This window comes from Ranitomeya imitator, unplaced genomic scaffold (genome assembly GCF_032444005.1).
Source record: "Ranitomeya imitator isolate aRanImi1 unplaced genomic scaffold, aRanImi1.pri SCAFFOLD_404, whole genome shotgun sequence".
Lineage (NCBI taxonomy): Eukaryota > Metazoa > Chordata > Amphibia > Anura > Dendrobatidae > Ranitomeya > Ranitomeya imitator.
In genome coordinates this window covers 407,853-419,998 of record NW_027194462.1, presented here as the reverse complement: position 1 = coordinate 419,998, position 12,146 = coordinate 407,853, and the positions used below count along the sequence as shown (strand labels likewise).

Genomic DNA, 12,146 nt, shown 5'->3' with positions numbered 1-12,146 from the left:
GTATAGAGTGTAGGGTATAGAGTGTAGAGTGTAGGGTATAGAGTGTAGGGTATAGAGTGTAGAGTGTAGGGTATAGAGTGTAGGGTATAGAGTGTATGGTATAGAGTGTAGGGTATAGAGTGTATGGAATAGAGTGTAGAGTGTAGGTTATAAAGTGTAGGGTATAGAGTGTAGGGTATAGAGTTTATGGTATAGAGTGTAGGGTATAAAGTGTAGAGTGTAGGGTATAGAGTGTAGGGTGTAGGGTATAGAGTGTAGGGTATAGAGTTTATGTTATAGAGTGTAGGGTATAGATTGTATATATGAATAATCAGGATCACTTTGCACTCAATACAAGTAGGTGCTTAGGAGGAAAAAAATAAAGTCAATAGAATAGAACAACCTCCAGCACACATAAAAAAGGTGAGAAAAGTCTTGTCTTCAATTCACAATGATGCAATTTTATTCATTAATTCTGGGGGTTCACAGCCATGAAACAAAGTATAATGAGAGATTTTCCCAACGTTTCGACCGTGAAAAGGTCTTTATCAAGGGTACAATCTATACAAATAAAAACAAAAAATACAACATAAATAAATTGTATACTATGAAAATACAGATAATAAATCAAGAACTGTTATTACATAACATCAACAAAAATACTGGTAGTCCATATATGTATCTGAACTCTCAAAATCAACACCATGGAAAAAAGTAAATATGATATCCATTTATCAAATTAATCATAAAACCAGGTGTTCACATAATATAGGCCTTGAAGGCAGGACAATAAATGATGCATGGTTCCAAATGAACCTAAAGAGAAAATAATGGGTAAATAAATCAATAAATAACTAAATGTCTATAATCACCCCAATAGAGGTCAGAGCCGTGAAAAAATAAGAATGGGGAGGTACAAATGTATATAGTCGCTCTATAATATACAAATCCTGCACAAAATGTATAGCACATAAGCTATAAGGATATAAATAAACACACGAAAGTTAGTAGCGATGTATCCCCATAATGAGCCAGAGGTCCCCGGGAGAAAAAAAGAAAAAGACCACCAACAATGAACAAATAAACAAGCCTCAGCGTGCTGTGAAAGATAAATACCTTTAGTGGTGAACAAGATAAGAAAAGGCCTCCCCGAGCAGTAATGGAGCAGTGTGTAGAAGGACCTTATATAGGGCACTGATGTAATCTCCGGTCAGTCACATGTGGTGAAGCCGAGTCATCCCGGAAAAAGCCGAACAAGAGAGAGGAGAAGTACTCATGTGTCGTAACCATGGCACCGGGAGAAGCCGAGTGATATAGTAAAGCAGAAGGGAGAGAAAGCCACGCAGGCACAGACATATAAAGCGTCGCTCATATAGTACCGGAATCAAAAGAACTAGGAGAATAAAAGATAAAATGCTGACGCTAAGTAGTGCAAAACTATATGAGAGGAAAGGAAACAAAGAATATTAACAGGAAAATAAAAAGAGAAGAAGGGAAGAAAAAAACCAAAGAAGAGGAGATAAGCGCTCATTTAGGGGATACATACCTATACATCAAGGAACCTATGAAAAAGAAAAGATAAAAAAGAAAAAATAAATGACTCAAATATATATACATATACATACAGCCTACTTATTAAACACTGTGACGTATAATCAAAATATATTCAATAACTGATCTCATACTCCCTATTCAGTCCCCACGGTTCCAGTGTTTGTAATGTGAAAATCCAAAAAGATTCCCTGGATTTAAGTCTCTTGATCCTATCACCTCCCCGTCTAGGTAATGCTACACTCTCTATGACCTGATATTTAAGTTGAGACACATTATGTCCAGCAGCAGCAAAGTGTGCTGGAATAGGTAACATTAGCTTTTGACACCTGATGGTAGACTTGTGTTGGGATATGCGGTCCCGGATATGCTGGGAAGTCTCCCCAACATACCCGAGACCGCATGGACACTTAATCAAATATATGACATAAGAGGAATTGCATGTGAAAAAGCCATTTATATTGAAAATTTTTCCGGATCGGGGGTGTGAGAAGGTCTCTCCCTTCGTGATGTTAGAACATTGAAAACAATGAAGACAAGGAAACGTACCTCGCTTCTGTGTAGAAAGAGTCCTTTGTGTGTAATGGGGTTTATCGGACCCAATGTCAGCCTTAACCAAAAGATTTCTGAGATTCGAGGGTTTTTTGTAACACATGATGGGAGTGTCATTAAATTCCGGGATGCCCGGATATGCTTTACCCAACAAATCCCAGTGACGTAAGACACAGTTTTTTATCTTATAAAGATATGGATGAAACGTGCTGACAAAAGGTATTCTTTGTCTCCCCAAATTCACCCTGTTGTTCCTAATATTATTTGTCGCCTTTTGAAGTGTTCTTAAAGGATACCCACGCTGTAGGAATTTAACTGACATTTCATGATGTCGTATCGCCTGCTTCTCCTCATTAGAGACAATCCGTGATAACCGATGATATTGAGAAATAGGTAAAGACTGCTTGACATGTCGAGGGTGACAGCTACTATAATGCAACAAACTGTTCTTATCAGTTGGTTTACAGTACAGGTCCACATCAAGATTTCCGTCAGCTTCTAATGTAATCATTGTGTCCAAAAAATTAATGGATACATTACTTTTTTGCATGGAAAATGACAAATTAGGAACACAGGTGTTAATGTCACTTACGAACCGAAGGAGAAGATCCTCTCCCCCCCTCCAAATCATAAAAACATCATCTATATACCGTTTCCAGTATACAGAATGTGTTTGAAATAACGGATGTGTATAAACATAAGTTTCCTCAAAAGCTGCCATAAAAATGTTTGCATATGGCGGTGCCATGTTCGAACCCATGGCTGTCCCAGTTCTTTGTATGTAATACTGATCGCCAAACATAAAGAAGTTTTTGTGTAACACAAAGGATAGTAAATCCACACAAAACTGAAGCTGATCAGGGGAAAAATCAGTATGTTCTGTCAAAAACCATTGAACCGCTGCAATACCTCTTTGATGATCGATACACGTATATAAACTGTTCACGTCTAACGTGACGAGTGTGCACCCAGAAACCACGGGAGTGATGGCGTGCAATTTAGATAGAAAATCTGTTGTGTCTTTGAGATATGAAGAAATATTATGTAACAGGGGAGTAAGAATACGATCCAATGTGATGGCCAGGGGAGAAAGAAGGGAATTAGTTGACGCCACAATAGGTCGTCCTGGTGGATTCATTAAGTCCTTATGCACCTTTGGCAATACGTAAAATACAGGTATCATCGGTTGGGTATTGATGAGATATTCACTTAATTTGGCGTCAATCGTACCTTTTTCTTTATATGTTTTTATAATCAAACGTATCTCCCTTGCTACATCAAAAGTAGGATCTCGATCAATTGACTGATATGTGGTTCTATCATTCAACTGTGACTGTATGATAGATGTGTAATGTGATTTATCCATGACCACTATGGACCCCCCCTTTATCGGCGGGTTTAATCACTATCCGCTTGTTCTCTTTCAAATTTCTCAATGCATCTTTTTCTATAACAGACAAATTTCTATGTATACGTATGGAGCCTTTTTGAATGGATTTCAGGTCTGCTTCAACATCCCTCTTAACTAGTGAAATATAGGTCTCAACAGGATGATAAGTGCGTGGTGGATTGTAATTGCTAGAGACTCTGAGGCCTAATTGTTTAAGTTGAAATGATGTTACAGACTGACTCGAGTTGTTAACATCAGCAGTCCTTTCCTCAGTAGGATTGCTATTAAAATGTACTTTTAATCTTAAAGACCTAAAAAAACGATGTAGCTCTTGATCTAGTATGAAGCCGTTGAAGGAGGGGGTGGGGCAAAACGATAGTCCCTTTTGTAGGACGTTGTATTCAGTGGGTGAGAGATTATAGGATGATATGTTGTAGACAATCTGGTTGTCCCTACCTGAGATCGTGTGCGTATCCGTGAACTCTCGAGCACTGTGTTGTCTACGGCCCCTCCTCGTCGGCCTTTTGTACTTCTCCCCCGCCTTTGTTCTAAAAAAGGGAGGGGAGTGCGAGACATAAATTCGCTCTCTGAGCCTGATGATGTTGACGAGTTGCCACGACGGTAGCTCCTTCCTTCCCTGTAGTAGTTTATATCCTGCCATTTATACACTTGTTCCCGGTGGTAGTCCTCGGCGTCACGCAGGAATTTGGATCGTTTTCTTTCCTGAAGTTGAGACCTAAATTCTTCAATCGTCTTATTGGTCTTCTGTAAAATAAGATCAAATTTATCAGGAGTTAATGTGCTACTTAATTGTTGTTGAATGGAAGTGACCTGTGCCTCGACCGTTGAAAGTTCTTTATGAAGATGCTCAATAGTAAGAATAATTATATCCATGGAACATTTGTTTAAGATACTCTCAAACTTCTGACAGAAGTCCGGTCTATCCTGGAAGAGCGTGGGTCTGAGGGAGACTCGAAGTCCTCTCGGTATCCTCTTGACCTTGTGATACTCAGCTAATGTCACATAGTGTAATTCGAGGGCTGTTTTCCTTCTTAGCTCTCTCTCTAGATCACGGGATCTGATCTCTTCTGAAGGGGTATGTAAAAATTCTCCTGGAATAGTTACTCGTGAAATAATTTCTTCTGCCTCTGCTGGGCCATAAGATAAAGTGTTAAATGACATGTATCCGGTTTAAAGGTGCAGTGAACCAAAACAAAGTCAATATGAATAATCAGGATCACTTTGCACTCAATACAAGTAGGTGCTTAGGAGGAAAAAAATAAAGTCAATAGAATAGAACAACCTCCAGCACACATAAAAAAGGTGAGAAAAGTCTTGTCTTCAATTCACAATGATGCAATTTTATTCATTAATTCTGGGGGTTCACAGCCATGAAACAAAGTATAATGAGAGATTTTCCCAACGTTTCGACCGTGAAAAGGTCTTTATCAAGGGTACAATCTATACAAATAAAAACAAAAAATACAACATAAATAAATTGTATACTATGAAAATACAGATAATAAATCAAGAACTGTTATTACATAACATCAACAAAAATACTGGTAGTCCATATATGTATCTGAACTCTCAAAATCAACACCATGGAAAAAAGTAAATATGATATCCATTTATCAAATTAATCATAAAACCAGGTGTTCACATAATATAGGCCTTGAAGGCAGGACAATAAATGATGCATGGTTCCAAATGAACCTAAAGAGAAAATAATGGGTAAATAAATCAATAAATAACTAAATGTCTATAATCACCCCAATAGAGGTCAGAGCCGTGAAAAAATAAGAATGGGGAGGTACAAATGTATATAGTCGCTCTATAATATACAAATCCTGCACAAAATGTATAGCACATAAGCTATAAGGATATAAATAAACACACGAAAGTTAGTAGCGATGTATCCCCATAATGAGCCAGAGGTCCCCGGGAGAAAAAAAGAAAAAGACCACCAACAATGAACAAATAAACAAGCCTCAGCGTGCTGTGAAAGATAAATACCTTTAGTGGTGAACAAGATAAGAAAAGGCCTCCCCGAGCAGTAATGGAGCAGTGTGTAGAAGGACCTTATATAGGGCACTGATGTAATCTCCGGTCAGTCACATGTGGTGAAGCCGAGTCATCCCGGAAAAAGCCGAACAAGAGAGAGGAGAAGTACTCATGTGTCGTAACCATGGCACCGGGAGAAGCCGAGTGATATAGTAAAGCAGAAGGGAGAGAAAGCCACGCAGGCACAGACATATAAAGCGTCGCTCATATAGTACCGGAATCAAAAGAACTAGGAGAATAAAAGATAAAATGCTGACGCTAAGTAGTGCAAAACTATATGAGAGGAAAGGAAACAAAGAATATTAACAGGAAAATAAAAAGAGAAGAAGGGAAGAAAAAAACCAAAGAAGAGGAGATAAGCGCTCATTTAGGGGATACATACCTATACATCAAGGAACCTATGAAAAAGAAAAGATAAAAAAGAAAAAATAAATGACTCAAATATATATACATATACATACAGCCTACTTATTAAACACTGTGACGTATAATCAAAATATATTCAATAACTGATCTCATACTCCCTATTCAGTCCCCACGGTTCCAGTGTTTGTAATGTGAAAATCCAAAAAGATTCCCTGGATTTAAGTCTCTTGATCCTATCACCTCCCCGTCTAGGTAATGCTACACTCTCTATGACCTGATATTTAAGTTGAGACACATTATGTCCAGCAGCAGCAAAGTGTGCTGGAATAGGTAACATTAGCTTTTGACACCTGATGGTAGACTTGTGTTGGGATATGCGGTCCCGGATATGCTGGGAAGTCTCCCCAACATACCCGAGACCGCATGGACACTTAATCAAATATATGACATAAGAGGAATTGCATGTGAAAAAGCCATTTATATTGAAAATTTTTCCGGATCGGGGGTGTGAGAAGGTCTCTCCCTTCGTGATGTTAGAACATTGAAAACAATGAAGACAAGGAAACGTACCTCGCTTCTGTGTAGAAAGAGTCCTTTGTGTGTAATGGGGTTTATCGGACCCAATGTCAGCCTTAACCAAAAGATTTCTGAGATTCGAGGGTTTTTTGTAACACATGATGGGAGTGTCATTAAATTCCGGGATGCCCGGATATGCTTTACCCAACAAATCCCAGTGACGTAAGACACAGTTTTTTATCTTATAAAGATATGGATGAAACGTGCTGACAAAAGGTATTCTTTGTCTCCCCACTAAAGGTATTTATCTTTCACAGCACGCTGAGGCTTGTTTATTTGTTCATTGTTGGTGGTCTTTTTCTTTTTTTCTCCCGGGGACCTCTGGCTCATTATGGGGATACATCGCTACTAACTTTCGTGTGTTTATTTATATCCTTATAGCTTATGTGCTATACATTTTGTGCAGGATTTGTATATTATAGAGCGACTATATACATTTGTACCTCCCCATTCTTATTTTTTCACGGCTCTGACCTCTATTGGGGTGATTATAGACATTTAGTTATTTATTGATTTATTTACCCATTATTTTCTCTTTAGGTTCATTTGGAACCATGCATCATTTATTGTCCTGCCTTCAAGGCCTATATTATGTGAACACCTGGTTTTATGATTAATTTGATAAATGGATATCATATTTACTTTTTTCCATGGTGTTGATTTTGAGAGTTCAGATACATATATGGACTACCAGTATTTTTGTTGATGTTATGTAATAACAGTTCTTGATTTATTATCTGTATTTTCATAGTATACAATTTATTTATGTTGTATTTTTTGTTTTTATTTGTATAGATTGTACCCTTGATAAAGACCTTTTCACGGTCGAAACGTTGGGAAAATCTCTCATTATACTTTGTTTCATGGCTGTGAACCCCCAGAATTAATGAATAAAATTGCATCATTGTGAATTGAAGACAAGACTTTTCTCACCTTTTTTATGTGTGCTGGAGGTTGTTCTATTCTATTGGGTATAGATTGTAGATTGTAGGGTATAGAGTGTAGGGTATAGAGTGTATGGTATAGAGTGTAGGGTATAGAGTGTAGAGTATAGGGTATAGATTGTAGGGTATAGAGTGTAGGGTATAGAGTGTATGGTATAGAGTGTAGGGTATAGAGTGTAGGGTATAGGGTGTAGAGTGTAGGGTATAGAGTGTAGGGTATAGAGTGTATGTTATAGAGTGTAGGGTGTAGAGTGTAGGGTATAGAGTATAGAGTGTAGGGTATAGAGTGTAGGGTATAGAGTGTAGAGTGTAGGGTATAGAGTGTAGGGTATAGAGTATAGAGTGTAGGGTATAGAGTGTAGGGTATAGAGTGTAGAGTGTATTGATTCGAGTGTAGGGTATAGAGTGTAGAGTGTAGGGTATAGAGTGTAGGGTATAGAGTGTACAGTGTAGGGTATAGAGTGTAGGGTATAGAGTGTAGGGTATAGAGTGTAGGGTATAGAGTGTATGGTATAGAGTGTAGGGTATAGAGTGTATGGAATAGAGTGTAGAGTGTAGGTTATAAAGTGTAGAGTATAGAGTGTAGGGTATAGAGTTTATGGTATAGAGTGTAGGGTATAAAGTGTAGAGTGTAGGGTATAGAGTGTAGGTTGTAGGGTATAGAGTGTAGGGTATAGAGTTTATGTTATAGAGTGTAGGGTATAGAGTGTAGATTGTAGGGTATAGAGTGTAGGGTATAGAGTGTATGGTATAGAGTGTAGGGTATAGAGTGTAGAGTATAGGGTATAGATTGTAGGGTATAGAGTGTAGGGTATAGAGTGTATGGTATAGAGTGTAGGGTATAGAGTGTAGAGTGTAGGGTATAGAGTGTAGGGTATAGAGTGTATGTTATAGAGTGTAGGGTGTAGAGTGTAGGGTATAGAGTGTAGAGTGTAGGGTATAGAGTGTAAGGTATAGAGTGTAGGGTGTAGAGTATAGGGTATAGAGTGTAGAGTGTAGGGTATAGAGTGTATGGTATAGAGTGTAGGGTATAGAGTGTAGGGTATAGAGTGTAGGGTATAGAGTGTAGAGTGTAGGGTATAGAGTGTAGGGTATAGAGTGTAGGGTATAGAGTGTAGGGTACAGAGTGTAGGGTATAGAGTGTAGGGTAGAGAGTGTAGAGTGTAGGGTATAGAGTGTATGGTATAGTGTAGGGTATAGAGTGTATGGTATAGAGTGTAGGGTATAGAGTGTAGGGTATAGAGTTTAGGGTATAGATTGTAGGGTATAGAGTGTAGAGTGTACGGTATAGAGTGTAGGGTATAGAGTGTAGAGTGTAGGGTATAGAGTGTAGGGTATAGAGTGTAGGGTATAGAGTGTATGGAATAGAGTGTAGAGTGTAGGGTATGAAGTGTAGGGTATAGAGTGTATGGTATAGAGTGTAGGGTATAGAGTGTAGGGTATGGAGTGTAGAGTGTAGGGTATAGAGTGTAGAGTGTAGGGTATAGAGTGTAGGGTATAGAGGGTAGGGTATAGAGTGTATGGAATAGAGTGTAGAGTGTGGGGTATAAAGTGTAGGGTATAGAGTGTATGGTATAGATTGTAGGGTATAGAGTGTAGGGTATAGAGTGTAGGGTATAGAGTGTAGGGTATAGAGTGTAGGGTATAGAGTGTAGGGTGTAGCGTATAGAGTGTAGGCTATAGAGTGTAGGGTATAGAGTGTAGAGTGTAGGGTGTAGAGTGTAGAGTGTAGGGTGTAGAGTGTAGAGTGTAAGGTATAGAGTGTAAGGTATAGAGTGTATGTTATAGAGTGTAGGGTATAGAGTGTAGGGTATAGAGTGTAGAGTGTAGGGTATAGAGTGTAGGGTATAGAGTGTATGGTATAGAGTGTAGGGTATAGAGTGTAGAGTGTAGGGTATAGAGTGTAGGATATAGAGTGTAGGATATAGAGTGTAAGGAATAAAGTGTAGGATATAGAGTTTAGGGTATATAGTGTAAGGTATAGAGTGTAGGGTATAGAGTGTAGGGTATAGAGTGTCGGGTATAGAGTGTCGGGTATAGAGTGTAGAGTGTAGGGTATAGAGTGTATGGTATAGAGTGTAGGGTGTAGAGTGTAGGGTGTAGAGTGTAGGGTATAGAGTGTAGAGTGTAGGGTATAGAGTGTAGGGTGTAGAGTGTATGGTATAGAGTGTAGGGTATAGAGTGTAGGGTATAGAGTGTAGGGTATAGAGTGTAGGGTATAGAGTGTAGGGTATAGAGTGTAGAGTGTAGGGTATAGAGTGTAGGGTATAGAGTGTAGAGTGTAGGGTATAGAGTGTAGAGTGTAGGGTATAGAGTGTAGAGTGTAGAGTGTAGGGTATAGAGTGTAAGGTATAGAGTGTAGAGTGTAGGGTATAGAGTGTAGGGTATAGAGTGTAAGGTATAGAGTGTAGGGTTTCGAGTGTAGGGTATAGAGTGTAGAGTGTAGGGTATAGAGTGTAGGGCATAGAGTATAGAGTGTAGGGTATAGAGTGTAGGGTATAGAGTGTAGAGTGTATTGATTCGAGTGTAGGGTATGGAGTGTAGAGTGTAGGGTATAGAGTGTACGGTATAGAGTATAGAGTGTAGGGTATAGAGTGTAGGGTATAGAGTGTAGAGTGTAGGGTTTAGAGTGTAGGGTATAGATTGTAGGGTATAGAGTGTAGGGTATAGAGTGTAGAGTGTATTGATTCGAGTGAAGGGTATAGAGTGTAGAGTGTAGGGTATAGAGTGTAGGGTGTAGAGTGTAGAGTGTAGGGTATAGAGTGTAGGGTATAGAGTGTAGAGTGTAGGGTATAGAGTGTAGGGTATAGAGTGTATGGTATAGAGTGTAGGGTATAGAGTGTATGAAATAGAGTGTAGAGTGTAGGTTATAAAGTGTAGGGTATAGAGTGTAGGGTATAGAGTTTATGGTATAGAGTGTAGGGTATAGAGTGTAGAGTATAGGGTATAGATTGTAGGGTATAGAGTGTAGGGTATAGAGTGTATGGTATAGAGTGTAGGGTATAGAGTGTAGGGTATAGAGTGTAGAGTGTAGAGTATAGAGTGTAGGGTATAGAGTGTATGTTATAGAGTGTAGGGTGTAGAGTGTAGGGTATAGAGTGTAGAGTGTAGGGTATAGAGTGTAGGGTATAGAGTGTAGGGTGTAGAGTGTAGGGTATAGAGTGTAGGGTATAGAGTGTAGGGTATAGAGTGTATGGAATAGAGTGTAGAGTGTAGGGTATAAAGTGTAGGGTATAGAGTGTATGGTATAGAGTGTAGGGTATAGAGTGTAGGGTATAGAGTGTTGGGTATAGAGTGTAGAGTGTAAGGTATAGAGTGTAGAGTGTAGGGTATAGAGTGTAGGGTATAGAGGGTAGGGTATAGAGTGTATGGAATAGAGTGTAGAGTGTAGGGTATAAAGTGTAGGGTATAGAGTGTATGGTATAGAGTGTAGGGTATAGAGTGTAGGGTATAGAGTGTAGGGTATAGAGTGTAGGGTGTAGGGTATAGAGTGTAGGGTGTAGCGTATAGAGTTAAGGGTATAGAGTGTAGGGTATAGAGTGTAGAGTGTAGGGTGTAGAGTGTAGAGTGTAGGGTGTAGAGTGTAGAGTGTAGGGTATAGAGTGTAAGGTATAGAGTGTAAGGTATAGAGTGTATGTTATAGAGAGTAGGGTATAGAGTGTATGGTATAGAGTGTAGGGTATAGAGTGTAGAGTGTAGGGTATAGAGTGTAGGGTATAGAGTGTATGGTATAGAGTGTAGGGTATAGAGTGTAGAGTGTAGGGTATAGAGTGTAGGATATAGAGTGTAGGGTATAGAGTGTATGTTATAGAGTGTAGAGTGTAGGGTATAGAGTGTAGGGTATAGAGTGTAGGGTATAGAGTGTCGGGTATAGAGTGTAGAGTGTAGGGTATAGAGTGTATGGTATAGAGTGTAGGGTGTAGAGTGTATGGTTTAGAGTGTAGGGTATAGAGTGTAGAGTGTAGGGTATAGAGTGTAGGGTGTTGAGTGTATGGTATAGAGTGTAGGGTATAGAGTGTAGGGTATAGAGTGTATGTTATAGAGTGTAGGGTATAGAGTGTAGAGTGTAGGGTATAGAGTGTAGAGTGTAGAGTATAGAGTGTAGGGTATAGAGTGTAGGGTACAGAGTGTAGGGTATAGAGTGTAGGGTAGAGAGTGTAGAGTGTAGGGTATAGAGTGTATGGTATAGTGTAGGGTATAGAGTGTATGGTATAGAGTGTAGGGTATAGAGTGTAGGGTATAGAGTTTAGGGTATAGATTGTAGGGTATAGAGTGTAGAGTGTACGGTATAGAGTGTAGGGTATAGAGTGTAGAGTGTAGGGTATAGAGTGTATGGAATAGAGTGTAGAGTGTAGGGTATGAAGTGTAGGGTATAGAGTGTATGGTATAGAGTGTAGGGTATAGAGTGTAGGGTATGGAGTGTAGAGTGTAGGGTATAGAGTGTAGAGTGTAGGGTATAGAGTGTAGGGTATAGAGGGTAGGGTATAGAGTGTATGGAATAGAGTGTAGAGTGTGGGGTATAAAGTGTAGGGTATAGAGTGTATGGTATAGATTGTAGGGCATAGAGTGTAGGGTATAGAGTGTAGGGTATAGAGTGTAGGGTGTAGCGTATAGAGTGTAGGCTATAGAGTGTAGGGTATAGAGTGTAGAGTGTAGGGTGTAGAGTGTAGAGTGTAGGGTGTAGAGTGTAGAGTGTAGGGTATAGAGTGTAAGGTATAGAGTGT

At 39.2% G+C, this 12,146-nt stretch overlaps 1 protein-coding gene across 3 annotated transcripts; it reads right to left on the bottom strand.

Moving 5' to 3' along the window:
- Positions 1–424: 424 nt before the first annotated feature.
- LOC138655126 (uncharacterized) lies at positions 425–6,197 on the bottom strand. 3 transcript variants are annotated; one of them, XM_069743556.1, is made up of 5 exons: positions 5,489–6,197; positions 3,929–4,933; positions 1,527–1,541; positions 1,096–1,219; positions 425–540 (listed from the first exon to the last, which is right to left on the bottom strand). In XM_069743556.1, the coding sequence occupies exons 2-3, from the start codon at positions 4,652–4,654 to the stop codon at positions 1,533–1,535; spliced, it is 735 nt and encodes a 244-aa protein (XP_069599657.1). In that variant the 5' UTR covers positions 4,655–4,933; positions 5,489–6,197; the 3' UTR covers positions 425–540; positions 1,096–1,219; positions 1,527–1,532. The 3 variants fall into 3 exon arrangements, with proteins under 3 accessions (XP_069599657.1, XP_069599655.1, XP_069599658.1); XM_069743554.1 differs by having other exon boundaries at positions 1,096–1,541; XM_069743557.1 differs by lacking the exon at positions 425–540 and adding an exon at positions 558–795 and having other exon boundaries at positions 1,096–1,541.
- Positions 6,198–12,146: the final 5,949 nt, after the last annotated feature.

What these genes read in the sequence shown, in the direction of transcription:
- LOC138655126 (XM_069743554.1), bottom strand. Translation starts at nt 4,654, where the DNA reads ATGTCATTTAACACTTTATCTTATGGCCCAGCAGAGGCAGAAGAAATT.